The sequence below is a fragment of the Cygnus olor genome, chromosome 1, assembly GCF_009769625.2.
Source record: "Cygnus olor isolate bCygOlo1 chromosome 1, bCygOlo1.pri.v2, whole genome shotgun sequence".
NCBI lineage: Eukaryota > Metazoa > Chordata > Aves > Anseriformes > Anatidae > Cygnus > Cygnus olor.
The window spans coordinates 534,684-561,262 of NC_049169.1; the positions used below are offsets into that span (position 1 = coordinate 534,684).

General features: G+C 51.7%; 1 protein-coding gene across 1 annotated transcript in view; it reads left to right on the forward strand.

Moving 5' to 3' along the window:
* The window catches only part of SHANK3 (SH3 and multiple ankyrin repeat domains 3), a 385,179-nt gene that overhangs the window by 324,504 nt on the left and 34,096 nt on the right, over positions 1 to 26,579 (forward strand). Inside the window, exons 20-24 of the mRNA XM_040544765.1 lie at positions 11,131 to 11,266; positions 13,718 to 13,798; positions 16,864 to 16,887; positions 20,444 to 20,571; positions 21,469 to 21,574. Coding sequence (XP_040400699.1) covers positions 11,131 to 11,266; positions 13,718 to 13,798; positions 16,864 to 16,887; positions 20,444 to 20,571; positions 21,469 to 21,574 — 475 coding nt within the window. The remainder of the gene's footprint in view (positions 1 to 11,130; positions 11,267 to 13,717; positions 13,799 to 16,863; positions 16,888 to 20,443; positions 20,572 to 21,468; positions 21,575 to 26,579) is intronic.

The following is a 26,579-nucleotide window of genomic DNA, read 5'->3' on the forward strand; positions in this document are numbered from 1 at the left end:
TGGTTATTGACAGAAAATCTTTAAAAGGCAGGAGGAATGGATGTGGATGTTAGAATATCATCTAGCTGGGTGAAATGCAGGAGTATGAAGATGTTTCTAGCTGGGTGAAATGCAGGAGTATGAAGATGTGTTGCTTCTTGAGGGAAGCTTTCAAATTGCAAAGATAAAGGGGCTGTGCAGAGCTCAGTGGTGGGCTTTGTGAGATATCTCTGAATGAAGCAGAATTTGAATCTGGCAGATACTGCATAGGGCACCCAAATGACTGCCTTTCTGTGCTCAGCGCCATAACAAAATGCACATGGGCAATTACACTTATGCAATTAGTGCTCACCTGCCTAGTTGGAGTCAGTGGGACAGCATCAGGCTGGGAAAGTGCCACAGTTATGGGACTAGCTGTAGATGTTTCCTGTCTGAAGGGTATAATGTCAAAGCTTTGACCTATCAGGGCATGGGATTTTGAAAGTCTTCTCTTATCTGACCAGTGCTCAAGAATACTGTCTGCAGTATCTAGCCTTCTTTACCTTCCTCTAAGCCTGACCTTCTTTAGATACTTGGATTTTTCCTTGAGGAGCCTGTAAGTAGTGATGTAGACAGCCTTTGGAAGTACATTTTCATTTTATACATGCATATGTGCATATACACACTAAACTTACGGACATCAAATACAAATATGGATATAAATCTGTGGATATTTTCGTTATATATGTCTTTGCTATATAGTTGTACAAAAGCATTGTTAGGGGAAAAGAAAATTGAAATTAACAATTGACCTGGGATATGACTGCCCAAACAGTCAGGTGTATAGACCTCTGCCTGGTCTGTTGTAGTGCCTGTTTGGTACTGAAGAGACCCTGTTGGCTGCCTTTCCTTATGGGTAAGGAGAAAACCTCTCATGTCAGAAGTTGGTTCAGCCAGGGAGCATTTTCTGAATATCTCTTCTGTCACTAGTGAAATATTCTTGGTGTAAGATACTGTAATCTAGTATTAATTTGATTTGACACGATAAAAAAAAAAAGAATTGATCGCTCCGATAAAAATGTGCAGGAGTAGTAGTAGATCTGATGGTCGTGATCTGCTGTGATTTACATGTGTGGAGCATGTCAGCAAACTGTGAGCCTCTCCTGAGGATGGGAGAGTGTCATTTTTCTGAATCTCAGTTTTTGATATTTGGAAATATCAATTTTACATAATGAAGAAAATCTACAGGTTATTTGAGGACACATTGCTAAATGCAGCCCAAAAGTCAGGGGAAGAAAAAAAAAAACTGCTGGGCAAGACATCGCCCCACTTCAGTGAGATAATGAAGGAGCAGTTAAATATTACTTATAGCCACAGTATCCCCTTCTTACTGGAAAGGTTAGCAAGTAAAAGGGAAGGAAATGCAGATAATTTGAGCTAAAGTACGTAGGAGGTTGATAAGGGAAGCCAAAGGAAATATCAAAGGCCAATATGTAAAAATAATAAGAAATTTTTAAGCATTAGAGGCAAAAAAAAAAATCCGGTAGAGATCCATTTCTATATGCAAATGATAAAATTGCATATTCTGGTGAAAAAACAAAAAAAGTAAAAATGTTCTGTTCTGAGTTTGGAACAAATCAGGAGGATGTATCTATCCATATGATGTGCTTGGAACAGAAAGTTTCCCAGCTGTAACCAAGGAGAAAGTGAGATAGTATTTGCTAAAAATAAACATACTCAAATTAACAGTCTTGAATAACATATACCCAAGTGTCTAAAAGAGCCTTGCTGAGGAGTTGTCTGAACCACTGATGTTAATACCTCAAAATCTTGCTAATCTATGAAATTTCAAAGAGTTGGTAGAAGGCTGTTGCTATTCTAATATTCTGAAGGTATAAAATAGGTGATTCAGGAAACTTCAGCTTGTTTAGATCAACACCAGTGCTGCATAAAATAAAGAAAAATTTGGAACACAACAAAGAATTAGGGAAGGAAAATACAGGTAGTAAAATACAGTGTGGATCCATGGAAGGTGGAAATAAACCTGCTGTCCTTTCTTGACAGCATCATAGGACTGGCTAAAGTGAAGACTGTGTTTACATAGCATGTTTTGACTTCCTTAATAGCCATGTGATTTGTGTATAAATAAATGTACATTAAGTGGAATTAACAGAGGGAGTATGGCTTAGATTCTTTACAAAATCATTCAGTGGTGCATTTCAGAAAGCATCTGCTAAGGAGAAGGTACCAGTGCGTGGAGCCATTACCAACCAGGCTTCATTACAGTTTTTGATCCCTGCAGCTCAACACTTCTATCACTGTTTCAAAATAGTGACAAAGAAGCTGCATTTGTAAGGACTGAAGGTGTCACAAATGGTGGGGGAATAGCTACCTGTAAAGTCACTGCTGCAGAATGGTCTGGCTTTCCTGACAAAGCAGCCATATTCCAGCAGCCCATGTAACGTGTCTGCAAGCAAAGATTCCAGGTTACACGGTATGAGATTACCCTGGAAAATATAATTCAGCAAAAGACATGGGTTTCTCCAAGATAATTGTGTTAACATTAGCTGATTGCGTAGGATGTGGCAGAGATGTTTTGTTTGTATATGTAAAGGATAAGCTTTAAGAGTTATGTGAACTTGCATATCTAGTTGCAGCTTTGGAAGATTACTAAAGCATTACTTTGTGCAAGTAAGGAATTCACACCACTGGATGAATCTGAAGTTACTGAGTGGAATTCAAACAAGGGCCTCAAAGTGATTCACAACATGAAAAAAGGTTTGGGAGGCTTAAGGAGTCCATCTTGTTCAGCACATGAAGGCAGGAGCCCTGGTGCACAGGTGTTTAATTCATGGAATCAGAGTAGTTTGGGTTGGAAGGGACCTTAAAGATCACCCAGCCCACCTCCTGCCACAGTCAGGTTCATCTTTCACTCGATCAGGTTTGAGTTCCATTGCCTGGTTTGTGGGGGGTCTGTTCTGGGGGTCCTGCTTGTGGCAGGTCTCAGTGTATATACAGAAGTTCCCCTGGATAACTGTGATCACGAATTTCAGTGAAATCCTGTTTCAAAGCATTTCTGCACCAGTACATGCTATGCCCAGAGAATGAGATTGCCTGGGAGACATGGGAAAGACAGTTTAGAGCTCAAGTTCCCAAAAGGAGTGACTTGGGATCTGGAGTATCTTGGAAGCTTTCTCCAGCATGAGAGTTTTCAAACACTGAGGGGATGAAGTTGGCAATCGGAACATGCAGTGGCATACAGGTTTGTTCCTGTTGGTGAAGATTTATTGCCCTCAGTTCTGTCTAGCAGTCTGCATCTCCTGGTTGTTGGACCAGGTGTTCTTCTGGTAGAAGAAGAATCTTATTTCAGGCTTCAGCGCTGACATTCCTCTAAGAAACTCTTGCTATTCCTGGGAATTTGCACTACTGTGGTGATCTATTGAAGAGTCCAGAATCATTGAATCATTAAGGTTGGAAGAGACCTCCGTGGTCATCTGGTCCAACCATACCCCTACTACCAATGTCACCCAGCAAACCATGTCCCTAAGCGCCAGGTCCAACCTTACCTTGAACACCCCCAGAGACGGTGACGCCACCAGCTCCCTGGGCAACCCGTCCCAACACCTGACTGCTCTTTCTGAGAAGAAATGTCTCCTCATTTCCAACCTGAACCTCCCCTGGCACAACTTGAGGCCCTCTAGTCCTATCACTGGTTACCTGTGAGAAGAGGCTGACCCCCAGCTCCCCACACCTTCCTTTCAGGTGGTTGTAGGGAGCAATGAGGTCTCCCCTGAGCCTCCTCTTCTCCAGACCAAACACCCCCAGCTCCCTCAGCCGCTCCTCACAGGACCTGTGTTCCTGGCCCTTCACCAGCTTCGTAGCCCTTCTCTGGACACGCTTCAGGGCCTCGATGTCCTTCTTGTAGTGAGGGGCCCAAAGCTGAGCACAGCACTCAGGGTGCGGCCTCACCAGAGCTGAGGAGAGGGGGACGATCACCTCCCTGGTCCAACCTGCAGGGATAGTCATTTTATCATCCTTTAGCAATCAAACATTACATTGTCATAAACTGTTAAGCAATTCCTTTCTTGCAAGGGGGCAGTTTTCTGTTCTTTTTTTACCAACAGTCTGACTTCAGCTGGAAATACTTAGTTTGTCACATTGCTGCCACCATGCTAGGGACTGCTGAACATACCATTGATCTCCACATAGGTCGCATCTCCTTGAGGAATTTCTCTCAAATGCTTCAGAATAGCCAGATGTGCTGAACCCAGACTTGTATCTCAGGAACTTGTGGGGACTCAGCCCACCATGTGTGCAGGCAATAACTTTCAAGGAAGCTGGGTACTGTTTTTTGTTGTCCCAAAATTTTCTGGAGATGCGGCTTTTTTTTTTTTGCTTTTTTTTTTGTAGCAGAGAAGTTAACCTGCTGTAAGAGGGAAACTGCTTCCGTGCATATAGTTCAGGAGCAAGATTTGGAGTAATGAAAGGTCACAGTCAGGAGTATGTTCTGGGGCTGCCAGCAGTGGTGTAAGGAGCTCTAGTGAAGAGCCACAGTGGTAGGCAAAAATCAGCTTAGCAGTTCCCTACTTTATCTAAATTATCAGTGTTCAGGACACCTGTAAGGTGAATATATGAAAGAACAAAGAAGGAACAAAGCAGGGAAAGACAGGAAGGGTAAACAAATAAGAAAATCAGTCTCTTTTAAAATACGTGGTGAATTCCACCTGGAGAAAAGTAATCCAAACTCTAGATCTTCAGGGTTTTCAGACAGGGAACAAATCTGGAAAGCAGCAACACAGCAAGGTTGTCAGCAAATAGCCATGGAATGTGCCGCTGTGGTCTGTGCAGTGCTTGGTGCAGACAAGTTGCAGAGCTGGTGCATCCCCAGCTGGTACAGCTGGATGAGCTCTCAGCTGCTGTAGCCAGTTGATCTAGAACAAAGGCCATCCTCTGGTCCCCTTCTGTTGAGGCAGATTCAGCTTTCTTGCAGCTGCTCTGGTCAGTCACTCCCTGAGTTTCAGGAACACATAGCCCTTGCCTTTCTTTTCAGAGCTTTCATCTTCTGTAGGGGTTCATTGGTCAGTCACAAGGTGGAAGTATTTGTACAATTGCTCAAATCACATAAGAGCTTATTTGGAATAATATCCACCCCTGTAGACAGCTGTGTTCAAAAAATACAAATTCAGGCTGGAAAAGCAACATGGAGATACCAGGAGAATGAGGACATTATCACAGAATCAGAATCATAGAATGGTTTGGGTTGGAAGGGACCTAAAATATCATCTAATTCCAAGTCCCCTGCTGTGGGCAGGGACACCTTGCACTACACCAGGTTGCTCACAGCCCCATCCAGCCTGGCCTTAAACACTTCCAGGGATGGGGCATCCACAGCTTCTCTGTGCAACCTGTGCCAGTGCCTCACCACCCTCATGGTAAAGAAATTCTTCCTTATTTCTAATCTAAATTTGTTAGTTTAAAGCCATTCCCCCTGCCCTACCCCTACCCCCCGGCACAGAGTCCCTCCCCAGCTCTCCTGCAGCCCCTTCAGGCCCTGGCAGCCCGCTGGGAGCTCTCCCCGGAGCCTTCTCTTCTCCAGGCTGAGCACCCCCAGCTCCCTCAGCCTGGCCCCACAGCAGAGGGGCTCCAGCCCCTGCAGCATCCTCGTGGCCTCCTCCGGCCTCGCTCTGACACGTCCCTGTCCTGGTGCTGGGCCCAGAGCTGAACGCAGGCTCCAGGTGGGGTCTCAGGAGAGCGGAGCAGAGGGGGACAATCCCCTCCCTGCCCTGCTGCCCACGCGGTGCTGGTGCAGCCCAGGGTACAGTTGGCTTTCTCCTGTGACAGATTGCTAAAGTTTTGTATCCTTGTCAACTGCTGAAAGGGATCAGACTGAAAGTATGAAATGCCCTGCTGGACCAGATTAATGGTCCATTAGCTCAGTTCCGTGTCTGTGACAGGAGCATTAGAAGATGGTCTTAAGGAGAGCACGTGTGCCCAGCCATTTTGGGTTGTCCATTCCTGTCGTACCTTCCAGCATCCAACATCATTGTCCTGGGGACATTAGCAGGAATGATCCTGCTCGGTCCTGTTAGTATCTGTGCATGGATCTGCTCTCCAGGTCTTCATCTAATCTCTTTCTGAATCTGACAGGAATGTCTACCGCCACGGCCTCCCATGCCCTGTATCTGGAAGACAATTGCCTCCTGTGAAAAGAAGATTTGCTTTGTCTGTATCTGATGTGCCACTAGTTTCACTGTGAGCCCTCTCCTTCTAATGCTGCACTATTTGGTGAAGAGCAGATCTGCATTTACTGTATCCACTGCCTTGGGTGGCTTTGTAAGCCTTGGCCATGTGTCTCTCTGAGCCTTCTCCTCTCCAGGCTGGAGAGTCCCAGCATTTTCAGTCTCTCATCGTAGGGCAGTTGCTCCATCCCTATTTTAGCTGTCCTTCCCCAGACCTTCTCTAGCTCCACCACTTCCCCCTTGAGATGCTGATCCAGAACCACACACAGCTCTGAAGGCTTGCATGTGCAGGATCAGCATAGCCCCAAATGACATTGCCTGCCCTCTTTCCACCTCTTTTCTGATATATTTTGTTGGTTAGTGGTGTGGTTTTTTGGCTGCTGTTGTGCATCATGCCCATGATTTTGAGAGCTGTCAGCATCAGCTCCAAAACCTTTCTGGAGTTGTACCCACCAGCCCCATGTTCAGCATTGTGTAGCATGGTTCAGATGGATCTTCCCTAAAAGCAGTACTTTGCGTTTATCTTCATGGTGACCCATTTGCCACCTTATGCACATTCATTCAGCCTGGGAGTCCTCCTGGAGTTCATCAGCTCTGTTGCATCATTTGGCTACTCAAAAAATAGTTGCATCAGTTTATAATGTCCACAGACTTTGACATAGCGTCCTCAGATTTCTGTGCATGTATGTTTTGTAGCCACTTTCTGCATGGTTTGATACTTGATTTGGCCTTCTTCCAGGCCAAAAGTGTATCTCCAAGAGCTGGGCATCCTCATCAGGCACATGTGTCCAAGAAATTGGAAGTTTTTCTCTATTGCTGGATCAAAACTAGTCGTTTCTACCACTGTGTGTCTGATCTTTCCCATTCTGACACACCTCCCCGTTTGATGGCCAGCAAGTGCTTGGAGTGTTTAATTCAAGGGGAGGACTCCCAGCTGCCCGTCTTGAAAATTAATATCTGCACTTCACAGACTGGGACCAAAAACTGATTTTTGTGTGTGTCTCATGCGATTCCCGTGTGTCACTCGAACGTCGTCAGACAGCCCAGGGCTGTCTGCATGACAGGGATCCTCCGTGCAGTGGGTCTCTTCAGAGAGATGAAACAGTTTGCTTTGTTCATTTCGCTGCCTCCTCTTTTTGTCTAAGTACTTTTCTTCCTCCTGTGGGAGATGGTATTGTGCTTCTGAGAATGCATTTCTGACGTTTCAGTCTTGCTGGAAGGCGGGGGGATGTCTTGGCTAAGATATTCTCCGGGTTCAGCAGATCAGCATCATCAGCAAACCGCAGGCTGTTCTCCCTGCCAGGCGCCTCACACCGAAGGTCTCTGGCTGTTGTGGCTTCATCCAGCAGTCTGCAGGTAGGCTGAAAGGTCCTGTCTGCTGCCAGATCTCCCTTCCCACTGCTGAGCGGTATCTTGAACCACCGGCTTACTCACTGCTAGTGAGAGCTCAGCTCCTTATAGGTTATAAAACCAGCCTTGGTGTCCAGGCTCTGTGGTCTTGGAACGTGCAGCTTACTGTGCCATATTGAGTCAATGCAGTTTTGAATTTATGGTGCATGCAATTGTCTGACCAGTCTCCTCTGTGATCAGCTTTGCTGTATAGTTGTATGGTGTTCATTCTTGACCTCCTGTGTTATTTTAGCCTCCTGACTGCTTTTCTTACCGGCTTTCTGCAGGATGTCATCTCCTGTGGGTCAGGGTTGGCTACAGCTTCCTGTTTTTGCAAACCTGTCTGGTTTTATTCCATCTTTCAAATAAAAGGCCTGGCAACATGTGACTAATACTTTGCGGTTGTCACTGGAAGACCTTTAATGTGCTGTTCCCTCTCTCCTAATCAGCGGCAGAGATGTTATTTTTTCCCATAGGCCAAATTATTCACGTTCACACCCCAGTGATCGAGCTTTCCTTGGCAGATTTTGTAACCCAACCTGGCTCTGGCACATTTCTGGCCAGCTTGGTTGTGGCTGTGGGTTGACGTCCTTCTGGCCAAGGATGTTTCAGAGTCACAGGGTCAGGTCAGCTTCCCAGGACAAGTGTAGCGCTGAGACTTAGCACTTACTGCCCAGCATCATGTTTTTCTTGTCTTTTTTGGCTGGGTCCTTAGGGTGCTTCATCAGGTCAGTGTTGCTCTCTCTGCTGCTTGGTTGCTCATCAGTCAAGGAGTGCCCAGCAGTGGAGTGAAATTGCGCTGTACAACGTGAATTGGTGTCTTACGGCTTTTTTAGGCGTTGTCCATCTATGGGCACTTTTAAAACACATTGGGCAAAAAGCTGTCTGGCCATGTTGGTACCTTTTTTCATCCCTGGTCTCACTAAGGTATAAGCAATTGAAAATCCACATTTTCCATCTGTCATTGGAGCTGTCAGCAAAAACCTCAGCAGCCTGCCAGAATACCAACAGAATATGGATGCTTGGGTCCTGACCAGATCGTGCTTCTGCCAGGTGGAGCCACAGGAGTTAATGCTCTCCTGGAGACCACGTACTCTGGCTTCTGCCATAAGTGCTGCAACATGATGGAGAAGAGGGTGGAAATATCACCTTTACAGCCCACAAGGTCAGAGCTTCCCACTCCTGCTTCTTTCTATTGGAGTAACCTGAAAAATCTGAACTGCTGCCCATTTGGGTGGACGTGTTTGGATGATTAAAAATGAAACAGAAAGCACAGGCGTGTTGTATCAGTATTTCTGTTCTTTATTTGGAAAGGAGCAGGGTGATGTGCCTGTATCACATGCAGATGATGAAATACTTTCCAAACCATTAGTAAGTGAAGCTGTCAGCATCTACCAGGTGGTAATTTTTCAGTTTTTGCATTTTTTAATTTTATGATACTGGGGAAATGCCAGGAGACTGGCGCAGAGCATTGGTGCTTAGAAGGGGCAAGAGAGATTATCCATTGAATTATAAAATTGTGAGCCTGGTACCAGTTTCTGGCAAAAATGGACACGCTGATACTGTAGGCAGTTGATAAAGAATTAAAGAGTAGAATATAATTAACACCAGAAAATCCCATAAAACAAATTTAATTTCCTTCTCTGAGATGTCAGATTTGTTTGATAAAGATAGCTGTTCAGATGTAATAGAGTTTTATGGGGGCCTTTGTTTACTACTGTATAACATACCCATTACAAAGTCCATGGTGTACAAAATCAGTGGAGCACATGTTAAGTGGTTCACAAATTTGCTAAATGACAGGTCTTGACAAGTAATTGTCAGTGAGAAATCATCGCTGGCTGGTGCTTCTAGTGGTCTCTCCAGGATTTCGTTCAAGACCTGATGCTACTCAGTGCTTTCATAAACATTTTAAAAATGAACCTGAAATCACTGCTAATTAAATGTATGGTGACCCACGGGCTGAAGTGTTTGGACAGGCGGGAGCAGGGCTGTCTGCAGAGGGAGGAACCGGGATGGATCAGCCCCACGTGGCTCTGCCTCCTGGGCAGAGCTGCAGGCAGGGGCAGCGGCCAGGGGCCGATGGCTCTGAAGATGCGGAGAGCAGGGGGAGTGAGGGCCTTAGATGAAAGAAGCAGGGCAAAAAGTGGGCTGGCACTGGAAGGTGCCGTGCAGCCCGAGTCTGCTGTTTAGATGTGTTTCGAAAAACCAGATTGCTTGCAAGGAATAACTCATGAAGTGGTTCAGGACTGGGAGAAAATGCAGGGTAACCACGCTGCAGAATTCAATCCGTTCAATACAGCTGATCCAAAAAGAAGGTTTAGAGGTGATTTAACTAGAGTAGGCTGGTAATTTCATCAAAATCCTATTATTTGAGGAAAACCTATATTTTCATGAAAGCTGAATAAGAGAAATAATTGAAATAAAATGAGTATTTCAAAAGCTTTGTATCTTAGAAAATCTTGATGTTCTATTTCAGAACTAACTTCAATGCATTTTCTTTTTTGTATTTTTTATGGTGTTTCACAGAAGACCGCAGTACGGCTCATGAATTACAAGTGTTATAATAACCTACATAGTTCTAATTATGTAAACAGCAACATTTACCCAAATTAGTATTAATAAAAACACCTTAGACCTTAAGATGAAACATCTCCAGCTGGAGTTGGAACAAATGCAAAGGAAACATTCTTGAAATGTCAAAGTTTCCTCCATCCAGGTCAGTTCTGCGTTTCAGTCGTTGTACTTCTGTTCACAGAGGGTGAGGTCCAGAGGATGAGGCCGGTAGTGAGGAAGGTGCTGCACAATAAGGAAAGGTGTCACGAGAACCAGCGGCTGAAGTTTGATTTCATGCTAGTTTAATATAGGAAGTGGGGGGTAAGCAGTGGCAGTTACTAAGCAGTTGGAACATTCAGGGGTAGGGCTTAAATTCTTCATCTCCTGGTGTCTTTGAGTAGTCTTTGACTTGAAGCCTCTGGCATGCAACAGCCTGGATATAAAGCTTCTGATCTTGGAATTATGGGCAACCTAAATACGGTCATTACCTATCTTGTGAGTGGTTCACTTCTGGTAACATAAATATTAGTGTAAATATTAACACAAGTGCTTCTGTTTTTGCCGTAGCCCTGCCCATAGAAAATCACTTGTCCCTTATTTGCCATCATTCATTATCTTGTATCCAGAGTAATAGCAGTCCTAGAATATACAGCACATTTCAAAAGTGAATGCAGAAGTGTGCAAACCTGTCTTTTTTTTTTAACAAAGGGTGGGTAGCCCTAGCCACCAAAGTTGGGACCAGAAGGCGGAGGTTCTGCTGCCTGGCGACTGCCCCACCGTGTGCTGCTTCCACCGGCCTGGCGCAGCTCCCCCGGCTTCTCTAGCACGTTGGGGCTGCTGGCACCCAGCACCTCACCGGGCAGCTTAAATGCCTGAGTGTGCTCAGCCACGCAGACAGGTGGCTGGTTCTGTGTTGTGACATCCATCAGTCTTGCCCTCTCTCTTTGTCAAGAGCCATCTCTGTACTGGACCGTTTCTCTTTTTTTAGGTGAATGGTGTGAACGTGGTGAAGGTGGGGCACAAGCAGGTGGTCTCGCTCATCCGGCAAGGGGGGAATCACCTGGTGATGAAAGTTGTTTCCGTCAGCCGCAAGCCAGAATCAGAAGAAGTTGTTCGGAAAAAGGGTAAGTGCAGAGCTTGGTGGTGCTGTGAGCAGGAGGGCTGGCATTGTCAGGGCATGAGTGGGCTCAGAGAAGCCGTGGCCATGCCGGGAGGAGCTGCGGCGTGGAGCAGCCGTGCCAGGAGGATGCTGCAGCACTGCAGCTGTTGGGAGCAGAGAGCGCTGCATGTGGGAGCCCTGCTTGTCCTCGCAGCACGGACACCCGGACACGTGTGGGGAGTGGTGCAGTGGGGATGGTTGAGGGTGGAGAGGCTGACAGAGCTCTGCTGCTGAAGGGGAAGCCGGGCACAGCTGGCAGCTGCTGGCCAGGCCTCCTGCAGGCCCCGCCATTGCCGGGCTGCAGCGCTCCGGCAGCACTGCTCTCACTCCAGAGCTGGGTGCTCTCGATGGAGCAGGATGCCAGCTCCTCCATGGAGCGGAGCCGCTGCTGGGCCCAGTCTGGGCACTAACCTCTAGTGCCAGCGGCAGCCTGCCCCTGGAGCCGGGGCTCCCCCAGCCTCAAGGGGTGTCATGGCACAGAACTTCCCCTGCCCTGCACTGGGTGGGAAGCAGCCCCCCAGGGGTGGGGGCTGCCCCTGCAAAGCACAGGGCTGTCGTGGAGGACTGTCCTGGTGGGGATGCAGGGGGTGCCAGGGTGGAGGACGGCCTCCAAGTTGTGCAGGGGGTGATGGGATGGAGCTTGTCCTCCCTCGAGGGGATGGGAGCTGACCACGGGCTGGGGGCTCCTGGGGCCACGGCCAGTCCTGAGGCTGCCCGGCCGCTCTGGGGAGCACAGGTGGCCATGGAGCCCCCTGCTTTGGGCCTTCGCCCGATTTTCCCCAGGCGCTGAGGGCAGAGGTGAGACCCTCTGCCAGAGGGCCGCCAAGGGGGCGGGCTGATGTGCTCATGGGGCAGGGCAGCCCTCAGGATAGGGGCAGCCAACAGTGGAGGGCAGGGGCACATCTGGAGGGGCGCAGCCAGCTGTGCATGGCAGGGCACATTGTGGCACAGAGCTGCGGAGGGCAGGGGCGCGCTGGGAGCAGCCGGCACGGGGCAGGCTCTCCCAGCTGGGCGCTGCTCTCACCTGAGTGGGGCCATGTGTGGGGGGGTGCCTGCGGGGCCGTGGTTTTTGGGGAGCGGGGACAGCAGAGTGGCACTCCCAGCCCAGCACACCGGGAGTGGGGGAGGGAGGCAGCTCTGCATGCTGACACCAAGTGCTGTAATTACATTGTCTCTGCACAAAAGCATGAGCTGTGGGAAAGGCTGAGGCTTGGGAACCAGTGCCGGGACCACCACCGGTGCCACTCGCTGCTTCTCATGCTTCCAGCCCCATAGCTGGTGAGCAGCCACCGGTCGCTGCTGGTGCCCCGAGCCATGCCCGCAGAGCTGCACGGCCGCTGTCCCAACACAGCGCCCAGGGACTGGGGCCGAGCCCCACTGCTGTCGTCTGGCAGGGCCCAGCTGTGGTGCCGCGGGAGGGGGCCCACCCCGTCCCTCCCAGCTGGGGCCTTTTTTTCCTGCGGGTGATGGAGGCCTGTGTGGGACTGGCGTTTTCTGTCTGAATCCGCCCCTGTTGGGGTCTCTGATGCAGGCAGCGCCAGCACCAGCCTGAAGCTCTGGTTGCCATGGCAATGCTTGAGCGTTGAAGCCAGTATTGTCACAGCGCGAGCGCGAGGAGGAGGCACCGAAGTGAAGAGGAAGAGCCTTCAACTCGTCCCTGTGCCGGTGGGCTCGTGGCATGGAGCGCCTCCGGGGCAGACCCGCGGGCCGGCCTGGCTAGGGACCCCCGGGCAGCCCCGCGCCCCAGCACAGCGCCCGCCGGCCATGTACCGCTGCCCGGCACGGAGCCGGCCGCCTCCAGAGCTTCGCTAGGGCAGCAGGAGCCTCACCCGTCCTGGATACGGCCCCAGCCAGCAGAGACGAGGGTGGGTGGGCTGCGTTTCGCTGGGGGACGCGCCGCGCCGAGGCGGGGATGAGAGACTGAGAATCAGGCCTCCTGGACTTGCTTCTCCCTCCTACCCCTCCACCCATGGCGTGTGTGGAGGGGAAGCAGCCATCAAAGCTGTGCACTGAGTCCCGCAGGCAGGCAGCCAGCTGCCTGAGACAGATTTAATTCGCGAGAGGCTTTCATAGCCATAGCATCTCCGGTAGCGGCAGGGGGGCAGAAGCAGCCTGGGGACATGACTTGGACTCTCTTCCGCTGAGGGCTGTGGGAGCCTGGGCAGCGTGCACGTGCCTGCGGCAGCCTCCAGCCCCTCCGTGCCGGGGCCTGCCCCAAGCCCTCGGGACCGTGCGACCGAGACGATGAAGAAGTTTGCCTCCACGCGCAGCCTCAATAAGATTCTGCAGCAGTGCGACTCCTCATCCCGCGAGTACGAGGAGATCCAGGCTGTGGAGAAGAAGTGGCACCTGCATCTGGCCACTCCTCGTAAGTTCCTGGACAAGAAATGCAAAATGCCGTCTCTCTTCCTTTCAGCTCCGCCGCCTCCCAAGAGAGCGCCCAGCACCACCCTGACGCTGCGGTCCAAGTCCATGACAGCCGAGCTGGAGGAGCTGGGTAAGCGGCGGCGCGGGGCTCGCGCCTGCATGCGGAGGAGCATGACGAGCATGCGGGGGCTGGGGCGAGAGCAGGCAGCACGCACAGCATCCATTTTCCTGAGGGGTGCATGAACGTGAGCTCGCGGCGACGCGCTCCTCCCGTACTGACGTCCCTGCTGTGCTGTGCGGGGTGTGGGGGGCCAAGTGCCCACAGGACCCCCACAGAGCCAGACCAGCTCCTCGGTGCCACCTCAGCAGGCAGACGGACCGGGACAGGGCGCTGGGAGCTTCTGTGTGCGTGCGGAGAGGCTCACCTCCTCCGTGCCCCATCCTTCAGGCACCCTGCGCCTCACGTGCGCCGAGCAGCCTATTGTTTTTATTTTCCTCTACCTCTAGGCAGATAGCACATGCTGCAAGATTAGCTGGCATCCCCCTGGGCTGCCCTCCTCCCTTACACACACATGCACATGCACACACGCTCACACGATCTGCTGTCACTACAGAGCCTACCCACGTTTCCAGATGCTTTAGCATCCCAGCTTGCAGCTCCATGTTCATGTGTTCTCTCAGAGCCGCTCCACCCGCCCCCTCTGTCCTCACATGCAGGTACCCTGTGATGAAGCCCCGTGCTCTTCCCTTGTATTGACATCCCTGCCGAGCCCACACCTTTGCAGTGTCCTGGCCTGCCCCCATAGCATCCCACCTGCCCAGGGCTGCAGGGCTGTCAGCGTTCATGCCCCCCCAAAGTGCAGTCTGTTTGCTGCACATGGGCTCGTGTGCCCGTCTCGCAGCACCCTGTCCCCGTGTGTGGCAGAGGCCACAGGGCCCTGGGCAGGGGGCTCGGTGGAGGTGTGGGTGCCGGCACTGAACAGGCTGGCTGGCTGGCAGAAGGGCTGCGTCGCGGTCATCCCACGTCCTGCCTGGCACTAAGAGGTGCAGGGGCAGTCTCCACCCTCATTTTGGAGAGCTCAGAGTGCAGTTGTGGTACACATGTGTGTGGCACCGCTGAGAGCAGCTGTGCAGGGCAGACGTGGAGCAAGCCGAGCATTCTGCAAGCCCACGGTGAGAGCCCCGGCAGAGCTACTGAGCGAGCCTTCCACAGCATTGCTGGCTACCCTGGCTCCTGCTTCTGCTCTCTGTGCTGAGCTCTTTGCCATGTGAGAATGTGGTGGTGTGCACAGCTGTGCTCGCTGGCCACAGCACAGAGGCTGCGCGTGGCACACTGCTCTCCTGCCGAGAGGAGACCTGCTGGGAGAGAGAAACCTGGGCACAGACCCAACGCCTCCCTTCATCAGGGCGTTGGAGGAAGGTCCGTGACCTTTCTCGCTCTGCTCTGCTCCCTGTGCTACACACATGACCAGGCCTTATAGCCTGCAGGGTTCTGAAGAAGGGAGACCTTGAGGGTTAGGGTTCACCCTCAAACATAGGCTTGAAGAGAAATCATAGTATCCAAGGATTTGCATCAACTGCTTGATGGCCGTTGTGATTTTATGCTAAGCCCCCAGCCTTGTTTTTCACCCTAACCTGTTCCTTGCTTTCCCATCTCTTTATTACTAAACTCAAAGGCTCTGTGTTTAGTAGTAGCCATTAAGAAAAGATTTAGAACAGCCCATTTATTCTACTTTTTGTTCTTCCCTTTGCACAGATACTGCACAGGCCCTGGGGTTCATATTTTTACTCCCAGTTACTGGTCCTGAATACAGTTTCTAGCTGGTGTGATAGGTGTTTTCTTGTGCAGGCATCCTGTTGCCTCTGGGAGAACGTGTTCCCCAGCTGCATGGGCCCATCTTTGGCGACCACCAGCCCAGGTCAAAGCCAGGCTTTACGCAGGCGCCTTGGCAGGGGGACAGACACACAAACCATGGCGCTTTGTCTTACACCTGCACACACACCTGCCTGTGGGGTGTGGGACATCACCATGGGACAACCTGTACATGCGTGAGGGCATGGGGCACAACTTGCATGTGTTTTGACAAGCACAGCTGCCAGGTGTGAGGGGAAGGGATACAAGCTCATGGAATGGGAAGTCACAAAAAGCTAAGAAATATCTCTGCCAGAGGATATATTAAAGGTGAGACCTCTGGGTCTCCCTGAGGAGTGTGCATCTAGATGTTGCCTCTCTTCTACCTGGAGAGGGACTGGGAGTGACAACTGCCTCATTCTCCCACGAGAGGAATCTGTAGACAGTGCCTGGTCTTGGTCACGATGTCTTCCAGGAGGCTTTAGCAGTTAGTCCTAATTTCATGTCTTGTGGGTCAGGGAGCATGTTGCAGCCAGTCCCACCATGCCTCTCCAAGGAGCCTGGCATAGGGAAGATGGGGTTGTTTCTCCTCCCTCACTTTGTCTTCTGGTGGTTGATCCTCTCCTGCTTTTACTGCAAAGGGCACGTTTCCATGCAGGTCAGCATCCCCACACCTCAGCGGTGTGCAGGTTCAGAGCCTGGTCTCCTTTTCTGAGGGGAAGATGGTGCTAGTGCGTGGGACATTTCCACCTGCAGCTTCTTCAGGGGAGATTTGTTGGACGGGCCCTGCCTCTTCTTCCTTGAAGCCTGTCCCTGTCCTGCAGCTTACCATACATGCCATGTGCCCACAGTGATACCTTAAAATTTCCTGTGCTGCACGTTGTGCCAATCCCCTTAGAAAAGCAGATTTCCAGCAAGCTGCTAACAAAGAAAGCACTGCTGTCCTGCAGTCTTTGCTTTTGTTGGATGCAGTTAAAACATCTGGAGGAAGCTGTCCTCGGGAGGCGTGTAGGCTGTGGTCTCTTTGCAGTGAGCAGGGAGGGATTAATGACTTTTACACCAGTTTCTCCATGGCACCAGGGGGCAGCGCCAGGGGTGCATGTGGTGCTGCACCTCTCGCCTGCCCACAGCCATGCACTGCCTGAGCCATAACGCTGAGAGCCCCGCAGCGAGCGGCCTCAAACAGACACACGCTGGACCATCAGAGCCGGATCCTGTCAGCATGCTGGGAGGCAAGAGTGCGGGGATGAGACACAGAAGGCAGAGACCGAGGCTAGAGCTGGGGATGGAAGCAGGAACTGTGCATGCCATTCATGTGTTGTGTTTTGTTTCTTGATTCCAAGCCTCCATGCGGAGAAGAAAAGGGGGTGAGTGAAACCGCACATCCTGGGGCTCATCCCTTCCCTGTCAGTGCCCAGCAAGCCCCCCAGTCCTTGCCACAGGGACAGTCACGGGAAAGCTTATTCTGAAGGCAGGCAGAGCTCTGGGCACGGACAGCAATTCCTGTTTGTCAGCCAGGCCCCATGAATGTCCAGGTCTGGCTTCCTCGGGGTGTCATGCTTGCTTTGGGTGCACTCCACAGTGGAAATACCCTGTACAGGAATGTCCCCACATCTGGGGTCCTCCAGTGCAGCCTCTTTCAGCCCCTGGGTCAGGACGCCGCGGTTCGGTCAGGCAAAGTCACAGCCGTGCTGTGCAGGAGCTGCCTCTGCTGCGCTCCCTGCGAGCTGTCCTGCTGCTGCTCCCAGTGCTCCGGCACCCAGGAAGCACCTGGAGACCTGCTCTGCGAGCGGGGTGTGATGGCAGCTCGGAGGACATCCCCCAGTTAGCTGGAGAGGAGCTAGGTGGGTAGAGGAGGTTTGGGGAGAGGGCCATCCGCTCTGAAGGCCGTGTTCTCAGTGCCCAAGCTGGCTGGGGTGAGGCTGGTTGCAGCATGGGTGTGTGGATGAAAGCTGCACTGTGCGGTGTCCATGGGGACATGGCACAAGGGACGGCACAAAGACGGAGCCAAGCGAGAAGGCCCATCCCATGGCAGCCCACTGCTCCGCGTGTCTCCAGCACGGGGCTGTGGGCAGCCTGCAGGCCTGACCCCAGCTCTTTGCCTTTCGGCAGCCAAACTCTGGTCTGATAACCTGAACCTACAGAAAGGTGGGAGATCTACTCTTCTACCCTAATAGAGATAGCAGAGAAGCTGAATGGGGCTGGCAAGTGGGAAGTCTCCCAGGGACCTCCCCTGACCTCTCTACTGAGCAGATCTGCCGGCACTCAGAGGTGGAGGCACTGCAGAAGTCCCATGCCTCGGTGATTGGCAGGAGGTCGCCAGGGCTGTGCTGGCATGGAAGCTGGCAGTCCCCATTCCTGGAGGGTCCCTATGCCTCAGGGCAGCTACAGCGCTGCCACATCTCCCACCCCAGCAGCCTGGAGCCACACGAGGATGCACTCTGGTGGTATTAAAAGACAAAAAGCAGAATAAAACCAACCAGTGAGGTAGATGGAGAGGGCTGCGCATTGCTGTTATTCCTGTCACAGCACTGAGATCCCCCGGAGCTGCCCAGAGCAGCTTCCAGGAACACCCATGGGCATGTTTCCAGCATGTGGTCCTTTAAAAGCAGCCTGTGGCCCATCCTGCCTTCAGGCTTTGCTGTTGGAGGTCCTCATGGTGGTCACTTAGCAGTGTGTGGCAGCACAGGGAGAGCAGGCTCCCACCACACCGCTGGGAGGTGGCGGCTCAGGCCGAGCCACCTAAGCCTCGTGCGGTGACTGCACCGCGAGAGCTGCACGGCTCTGAGGGAGAGGAACTGCGAGATCCCCCAGAGACAGGGATGGGCTGCATGGCTGCACCAGGGGGTCTGCTACAAAGCCCTGGAGGTTTTGTGCCGAGGAAATCCAGCAGCTGGCCTGAGCGCCTTCCCTGGAGCTCCTTAGTCTCAGGGCCATGGGTGCCTGGCACCAAGGTGTCAGAGGGGTTGGTGTCAGAGGGCATGTGAGTCCCCTTGGCAAAGACTACTTGCCTCCTGTGTTTGTACAGGGCTCGCTCCTCCAGCGACTGGACTCATTTTTAGTTTTATAACTGGAGAATGCTGTCATACAAAGACAGGTGGGCAGCTGCTGTGACCACGGGGTGCAGAGGTGTTGAGGCTGGCCTGTGAGTCACACCAGCCCCGAGCAGGGGTTTGTAGGATGGTCAGAGCTCTCCAGGTCACTTGGGTCACTAGGATCAGCAGCTCCCACACCACACAGGTGGTATTTTGCAGTCCTAACTGGACCAGCCAGGCTGGGAGGAGCCGAGAAGGTTGCAAGCCTTTCCCTGACCTCAGGCGGAGCTCGTCAGCCTTACGGGACAAATGCTGCACGTGGTTCCCCCCTCTCCCTGTGCAGTTTACTGGAACTGTGGGTTAGCTGTGCCATGGGGGTAGAGTCATCCAGTCTTCGTGATGCCAAGACAGACCTGTAAGCCTCAGCACAGCACCATACCAATGTGGTGGCCACACTTCAGAGCCAGCTGTCCTCAAAAGGTAGAGCTGGCACAGTTTGTGACATGGAGCTGACAGAGTGAACCCTGCCAGGCCCCAGCAGCCGTAGGAGTGGGGGTGGCCCAACCCAAACGAATCCTGCACGGGCTGAGCGCCAGCCCAGCAGGCTTTGTTAGCTCGGCTCTGCTGGACCCTGTCTGGCTGCATGTGGAGGAAGCTCAGAAAGGGTCAATGGTGATGGTGGCCAGCATCTGCCTGCTGCCCTTTACAATGTCCTTTGTTTCAGGATGTCTTAGTACCCCTGGCAGGTAGTCCCAGTGGCAGCCAGAGCTGGTGCCATGTCTGAGGGGGTAATCGGTCCCTCCTGGCACGAGTGGTGTGAGAAGTGCAGAATGACGCAGCTCTGTGGGTTTGCAGCGATGGGGCAGATCTGAGGTTAGGCAGGAGCTGGGTCAGGATCTGGTCTTGTGAGGGTAACCAGGGTCAGACGTAGCCAAGATCTCCAGGCAGGCCCATGGTGATGAGGCAGGGCCAAGCCCAAGTCTGGAAGCCTGTGTGTGGGTCAGGATCCAGGCCAGGCTCCAGGGCTGGCCATGGCATGGCTGTGGCAGCACCGCAGGCAGATGCTGCTGTACCACTCGGGTGGTCCCGAGCTTAACTGGAGCTCCTGGACCCAGGAGCATTGGCTGTGCATGGGGCCAGGTTACTTCCATCAGCTGCATTAATTAGTCCACCCAGGGAGAAAACATCCCAGTTTGTCTCCACCTAACAATGGAATGGAACTGGTTGAGCTGGAGCCAGGCTGACTCCCTTGGCGTCCCAAGGAGTGCCGCACTCTGCTGCGGTCTTCTGCCTAGCCTGTGTTCCCTGGGACACCTGGGTTTCCCCTTGTCTGGAGTAGCACAGCTGCTTGCCTCACCCCACCCTGTAACCCAATTTGGGGGAATTTGATCTCATTCTGGTTATCAAAAACTTCACCATCACTGATTTTGAATATCAAGAGTTTGCTGGGCAAAAATGTGCTCCTTTAATCAAAGGGTGCAAGCTTCCACACAGCTCTGCGCAGCTGGGAGCAGACCCCAGAGCCGAGCGTGGGCAAGTCGGACCCCCAGGTGCTGGGTGGGCTGCACAGGGGCGTCCACTGCAGCCGGGGTGGGAGCGCGGAGCTGCTGTCTGCGGGTCCCCCGTGGAGCGAGGTCAGGGCTTGGTTGTGCAGTGGGAGGGGGGTGCTGCTCCAGAGCCACCAAGGTCTTCATCTGCAGGGCTCTGGGGATTAGGAGGATGAGCAGACGTGTCCTCAGTCTGTTTTCAACAGGCCCACGAACAATGTTCGCTAAGCGGAAGCTCACGCTCTGCTTAGTCGTGCTGCAGAGGACGGGCTTGTCATAGGAGAGCTGCCCTGGTGCAATGGCCCTTGCTAACTGGTTTGCTTCTATGTTTGGATTTTCAGAAAAACTGGATGAGATTTTGGCAGCAGCCGAGCCCTCACTGAGAGCAGACATTGTCGAAGCAGATTCTAGGGCAGCCACTGTGAAGCAGCGACCAACAAGCCGGCGCATCACGCCAGCAGAAATCAGTGTGAGAGAGGAGGGCTTGCGGTGGGCAAGGGAAGGGCACGTTGTGCTGGGTCACCTGCTGGATGCCTGCAGCAAAGGACCTGCACTGGGGAGGGGGGCTTCCCGAGGGGGAGAGGCTGGGGGGAGACAGAGCTGCAGAGAGCAGGAGCCCAGCTGGGGGTGGAGGAGCTGACCTGGGCGTTTTGTGCACAAGTACAGGATTGGCAGCGGGAGGGACATCAGAACAGATCAAGAGTGTGGAGAGCTGAGTCGGAGAGCTTAAGCTGGCTGCAGTTTTCTGGATGTGAAGCTGAAAATTAGGAGGAATCGAAGAGAAAAAGGCAGTCTCTGAGGGGAAACATGGATGCAGTAGGAGTGGGGATGCGAGCTCCAGGCTATCTGGATTGTGAACGCGTGCTGCAGGCGGTGGGAGGCAGCTTCTGGAGCAGGAGATAAAATGGGACAGGCTGGATCTGAGCAGAGACTGGCCTGCCTGAAGCCTTCCCACAGAGGAAGGCTGCTGCTCTGGAGCAGGGTCACCAGGGAGGTGCTGCATGTCCCCAGGTGCTGCATGCCACCAGGGCCTGGCAGCAGGAGCAGGGAGGGTTAACCCCCAGGGCAGCCACACAGGGTCCCGGGCACTCTGCCTTGGGAAGAGCTGAAGGGGGAGTGCTGGAGGCAGAAGCGAGGCAGGGGGCAGAGCCTGTTCCTAAGGAAGCAGCCCCTCCTAAAGCTGTCCCGGGACCTGCCTGCGGGTGTGGAGCTGCGGGGTCAGGGTCTGGCGTGCAGACAGATGTGGGGTTGGGAACTCTGCAGCTGGGAGCATCAGGTGGGCTGAGGTGAAGTATTGTTTCCTTTCAGCTGATTCTTGCTGATGTCCAGAATGGAAATTTCCTTTTTTTTTTTTTCTCTTCTACAGTCACTCTTTGAACGCCAGGGTATGGCAGCACATTCGGGGGTCCTTGCAGGAGCTGATAAGCCCCATGTTTCACTACGCAAAGGAATTCCGAGGACAAAATCTGTAGGTAAGGCAAACTGGGGGGAAATCTGTTCCTAAAGAGGAAAGGTCATTTCCAGGGAGCATTCATGCCTGCATGAGAAGCAGCAGGAAGGACTCAGCCCTCTACTGTCTTGTATCTGAAGATCTTTTAAGAGGGGATGCTTGATGTGATTTGTAGTTTGAAGGCTGCGTGTGTCTTGAGAACCTGCTCTAACACTGACACTAGCCCTGCTCTGAGCAGAAGGCTGGACTAGAGACCTCCAGAGGTCCCTCTTTTGCTGATTCTCTTTATAGAACTGCAAGGGATAAGACGTTTCTCCCATTCTCTGTGCTTGCAAGTGAAGACTGGTGGGTGATTTTCTGTCTGCCCGTGTTGTGGTTGGGCTGGGAGTGCCGTGTGCTGAACGTGGGGGGTTGAGCATTAGGCCATGAGCTGTAACAGGCTCAGATGACAGAGCAGGGAGCAAATGCATATTTTCTAAGGATAAACATGACAGGGTCTGTAACAAGCCGTCATCTATGGACTATGTCAGGACATTTAGACCCTGTCCCCTGTCCCAAAAGGTTTATGGTGCAACTGAAACCAAAAATATGCTGGAGGAAGGCGATTGGAGGATGGGCAGGATGGACAAGGGCAGTACGGTGGTCTCATTTTCTTGATCTTGTGTGTCAGTGGGTTTCATCCGGGTGATAACACGAATCCATAGTGTTAGCAAGGTGTGAGGGCTGTGTAGGTTGGAGCTGGGGAGAGTGCATTATCACTTGGAGCTATGGGGCAAGGGGAAGGTGGTGTGCTAAGTGTTAATTTTAAGTAACCCTTTTGATAGCAGTGGTGATGCCAAAACAGATTGTGTGTTTAACACACACATAAATGAATAGAAAGTAAATTCTGTTTAGATACGCAGCTGAGAGCAGCATAACCCCAGCAAGAATGTAAAAATATTTGAAAAAGGCAAGGATTCATATTCAAAATGTACTTTTATATGTACAAGGGCACAGAATTGCTGTACATATGTGCCTCACATTTGTGTTTGTATGAGAGCAGCTGCTACCTGTAGTCCCACGTGAGATTGGTCTGAGAGTAGTAGAAAGCTACAGATAATTAAATGCGTGTATGATAAATCTGAAAAACAAACTAAAGAGATAATCTTTAAAAAAAAAAAAGAGTGGGTGTTTAATGGACTGCCCTAGCGTGTGTACTTATATACCATGTTGATAAAGCTGCTGTCACACCATAGAATATACAGGCGTAAAGCTGCTGTAACTGAAGAGCTGAAATAAAGCCTGAGGTTGAGCAAATGATAAGATGCAATGTTGGAAGCAAATGCAGGCATTAATTAGTAGTTTATATGTTGCAAAAATGCTGATGGACATGATGAAAAGGGAGACGACCTGACTGCCTCGGTACCTTGGGTCACCACAGCAGTGACCCATGTACTTGCATCTGGCTAGAGCAGATATAACAAGTTAATCCTCTCATGAAGGTAAAAACTACCAGTAGCACATGTAGGGTAGGAGTCGTCTCATCTAGCCTTGCATGTTAACAATGCAGAAATCTCCACTGTCTGCTACTTGGCGGACCAGCATTGTAGTGGCCAGTGGTGTCTAAACTGCATGTCTGTTTTGCAAACTCTATCCTAGAAGTTTATTTTATTTGTGAGAATGTTTGTGAAAATGCTTTTAAGCAGAACGATCAAGCCACAACAGCTGGAAATCATTTTAAAGGGGAACTGTTGTGTGAAATAGCATCTCAGCTCAATAATAGATCATAAACTGGAAAAGTATTCATTAAATACAAGATACTTGCCTGTAAGGAGCTCCTTTTTACTTGTGAAAGCAGAGTCAATGGTTCAAGAAATCCATCTAAACCTACCCCTGATGCTTGTAGAGCAGGTATTCTGTCAAGGATATCTGCATGCAGAGAACTGTGGGAAGAATTACAGAATCATAGGATCATAGAGTGGTTTGGGTGGGAAAGGACCTTAAAGCCCATCTCATTCCAACCCCTGCCATGGGCAGGGACACCTCCCACCAGCCCAGGCTGCCCAAAGCCCCGTCCAACCTGGTCGTGGGCACTGCCAGGGATGGGGCTCCCACAGCTCCTCGGGGTAGCCTGTGCCAGGGTCTCACCAACCTCATAGAGTCATGGAATATCCCGAGTTGGAAGGGACCCACAAGGATCGTCCCGCTCCTGGGTCCACACAGGACCACCCAAAAATCAGACTGTGTGTCTGAGAGTGTTCACTTCTTGAACTCCAGCAGGCTCGGTGCCATCACCACAGACCTGGGGAGCCTGTTCCCGTGCCTGACCACCCTCTCAGTGAAGAATTTCTTCCTAAGAAGAATTTGAAGTCTGTAGGGTTTATACAACTGTAAGGCTTGAGGGTTGTGTGTAGGGTTTGTATGCTCATAAGCACAGAGCATAATGTCCTACGTGTGTCTTTTTTGTTCAGCACCTGGAACCTGGGAGCCCGATCCCTGTGTGGGATTTCCAGCCCGTACAGCCTCATGCAACAAGGGGTTAGAAATGCTAGATTTAATCTGCATCAGGGAAGATTAAAAGCAGACCTGGAGATTGCCTGTTCTGAGCTGGAATGGCTGCAGCTGTCACAAGCACAGCATCCAAGCATGACCTAACAATAAATGCAGGAAAAAAAATTACAAATAGCTTTTAATTATGCTCAGTCTAAGAAAGGTATCTGTCTGCACAAAATGGAAGCAATTCCACTGAGGAGGGGACAGCAACTTCTGGCTTCCAGCTTGTCTGCTACAATGCACACCAAAAGCAGTGCCTCTTAGAAATCAGCTAATTTTTGTGGAATTCCAAATAAGTTAAAATAGAAAACAGCCAAACATTAGAAATTGGGTTGCAATTGACTTGTTTTAGAAGTCCTTCTTGAGCTGTCATTTCACACCCACAGTGACAGGCTCATACGATGTACAGTCAGTTGACTTCATCATAAAAATCTCTACCAACAGCAAAGAACTAGATGAAAAATAAGCAGGGGTTGGCTGGTTTGGTTTGTTGGTTTTATTTTGGTGAAGAATTGCTCTGAATTATTTGCATATTGCACATGCTCCACAAGCACAGCTGTTTCAGATTCCCGGGGACTTGTGACAAAAGATCAAAATATTTCATGTTTTCATCTAAATATTTCTTGAGACAAAGGTAATTAACCCTTCACTTGCTACAAGGAAAGCAGAAGAGATGTTTCAAGAAAAATGTGAAGAAAGAAATGCATTGCAGCGGGGAGGCTGATCAAAAAGATCTCTGTCAGACTTCCAAGATAGCTGCCATGCCATCTGCTCCAGCATCAGAAGTTAAAAACACTTGAATGTCTGCAGAACGGTTTCGGTACGCGCTGAGTCTCCCCCCGAGCCAATGCAAAACGCTGTGGAAGGTGTTTCTGCAAGGAGAAAAGCAGTGCATGTGCCCTGCCGGGGGGAAGCACCAGGGCTGCTGAGGGTGCGGGCACCCGGGGAGCTCGGGGCCACTGGGGTGCTCGGGGCTGCTGGGGATGCCAGATCCCCCCGGGCTCAGCGTGAGGGAGGGGTTGGCAGAGGCACGGGTGGCACAAGACCTCTCCCCGTGCAGTTTCAGGACCGTCCGTCTCTGTAAAGACCTGGATGAGCTCCCAGTGCTTTCATTCCCCTTCTCTACGCAGGCTTTCAAGCTCACCCTCGCTGCAATTTGAACCTTGCACAGTGCCAGCCCCCCCAGCACCCTCTATTTCACTGCTCTCTGATGTGCTGGTGACTTCCCTCATCTTCCTCCCGGCCGGGTTTCTGTTGTTGCCTGGAGGTGCTGCAAGCCGAGCGAAGCCAAGGGCTGTAACGCTCGCCCGTTTTCCCCTTCCAAAAATGAGCCCAGCACCGGCACCTGGCACCTCAGTACTGTGGCACGGGGCAGCTTTGGGCGCTGCTCGGCCCTCCCTGCATGGGGAGGGTAAGGCTGGGCTGCCGGGGTGTGAGCTGGAGAGAGTAACCTCATTAGCTCTCCCAAATTAATGCGCAGAGTTACATTCTCACAGGGTTTTAGGCTGTTATGGCAACAGGCCCAAAAGCACTATGGAGAGTTATTGTGCTTTCCTTAGAGATTAATAACGCATTGTGCGCGCTGTGAATTGCAGAGGGGTTGCCATGAGGCTTGGGATCACCAAGCTGCGCTTTAGGCATGCACGCAGCAGCGTGATTCTCCTCCGAGAGCCATTGTCCCGCGGTGCTCAGGGACAGAGGTCTCTGCTGGTCCCTCCTGGTCACCGGAGGGCTCCTGGCTTGACCCAGGCTCTTTGTTCCTGCATGTGCCGACCTCTGTAGGTTATGGGTGATCCTGGTGAGGTCTCGCTGCTCCTTGTAGGAAGTGTGTGTGCACCCTACTACAAGGTACAGTGTGTGTTTGAATGAAACTGAGAGATCCTGCAGCTAGTGAAGGGACAGATCTGTTTATTCGTTGGGGAAGTTTAGTTTCCCGTTTAAGAACCTGGAATATGAACCCTGTGAGGCGGCAGGAAGGAGGTCAGAGGCAGCACACAAAGGGTCGTGCCGTTGGTGACAGACAGCTCTTTTCTCAGTGATCAGCCTCACCTCCACCGTCCCTCTGCAGAACCTAGAATAGCTGACAAGGTTTCATGCTCGGTGGCAGAGCACGGGTGTGTGGAACGGGGACGGGGTCTGGGGGAGGCGGCAGCACACAGTCCCTGCCAGTGAAGCGTGCCTGCAGACAAAGAGCTCAGACGCACGTGTTCCCCGTGACAGAGGAGATCGAATGGCAAGCTGGTAATTGCTAGGTCGGGATCAGGCAGGATGAAAGGATGATCGTTCAGGTGTTACAAATTTAAAGGAGCTTCCCCTTGTGCCGTGTGCTGGAGAGAATCTTAGGCTCGTGATGGGGAGACTTCCCTTGCCAGCTGCTGTGCTGGTTTGTGGGTGCACAAGGCAACAGGGAGCTGCTCTGCTCTTACGTGCCCGTGAGTCTTGTGGAAGGGCTCCAAGTGCTGCAGGAGTTGGTCAGGCTCCTGCTTCTACAGACA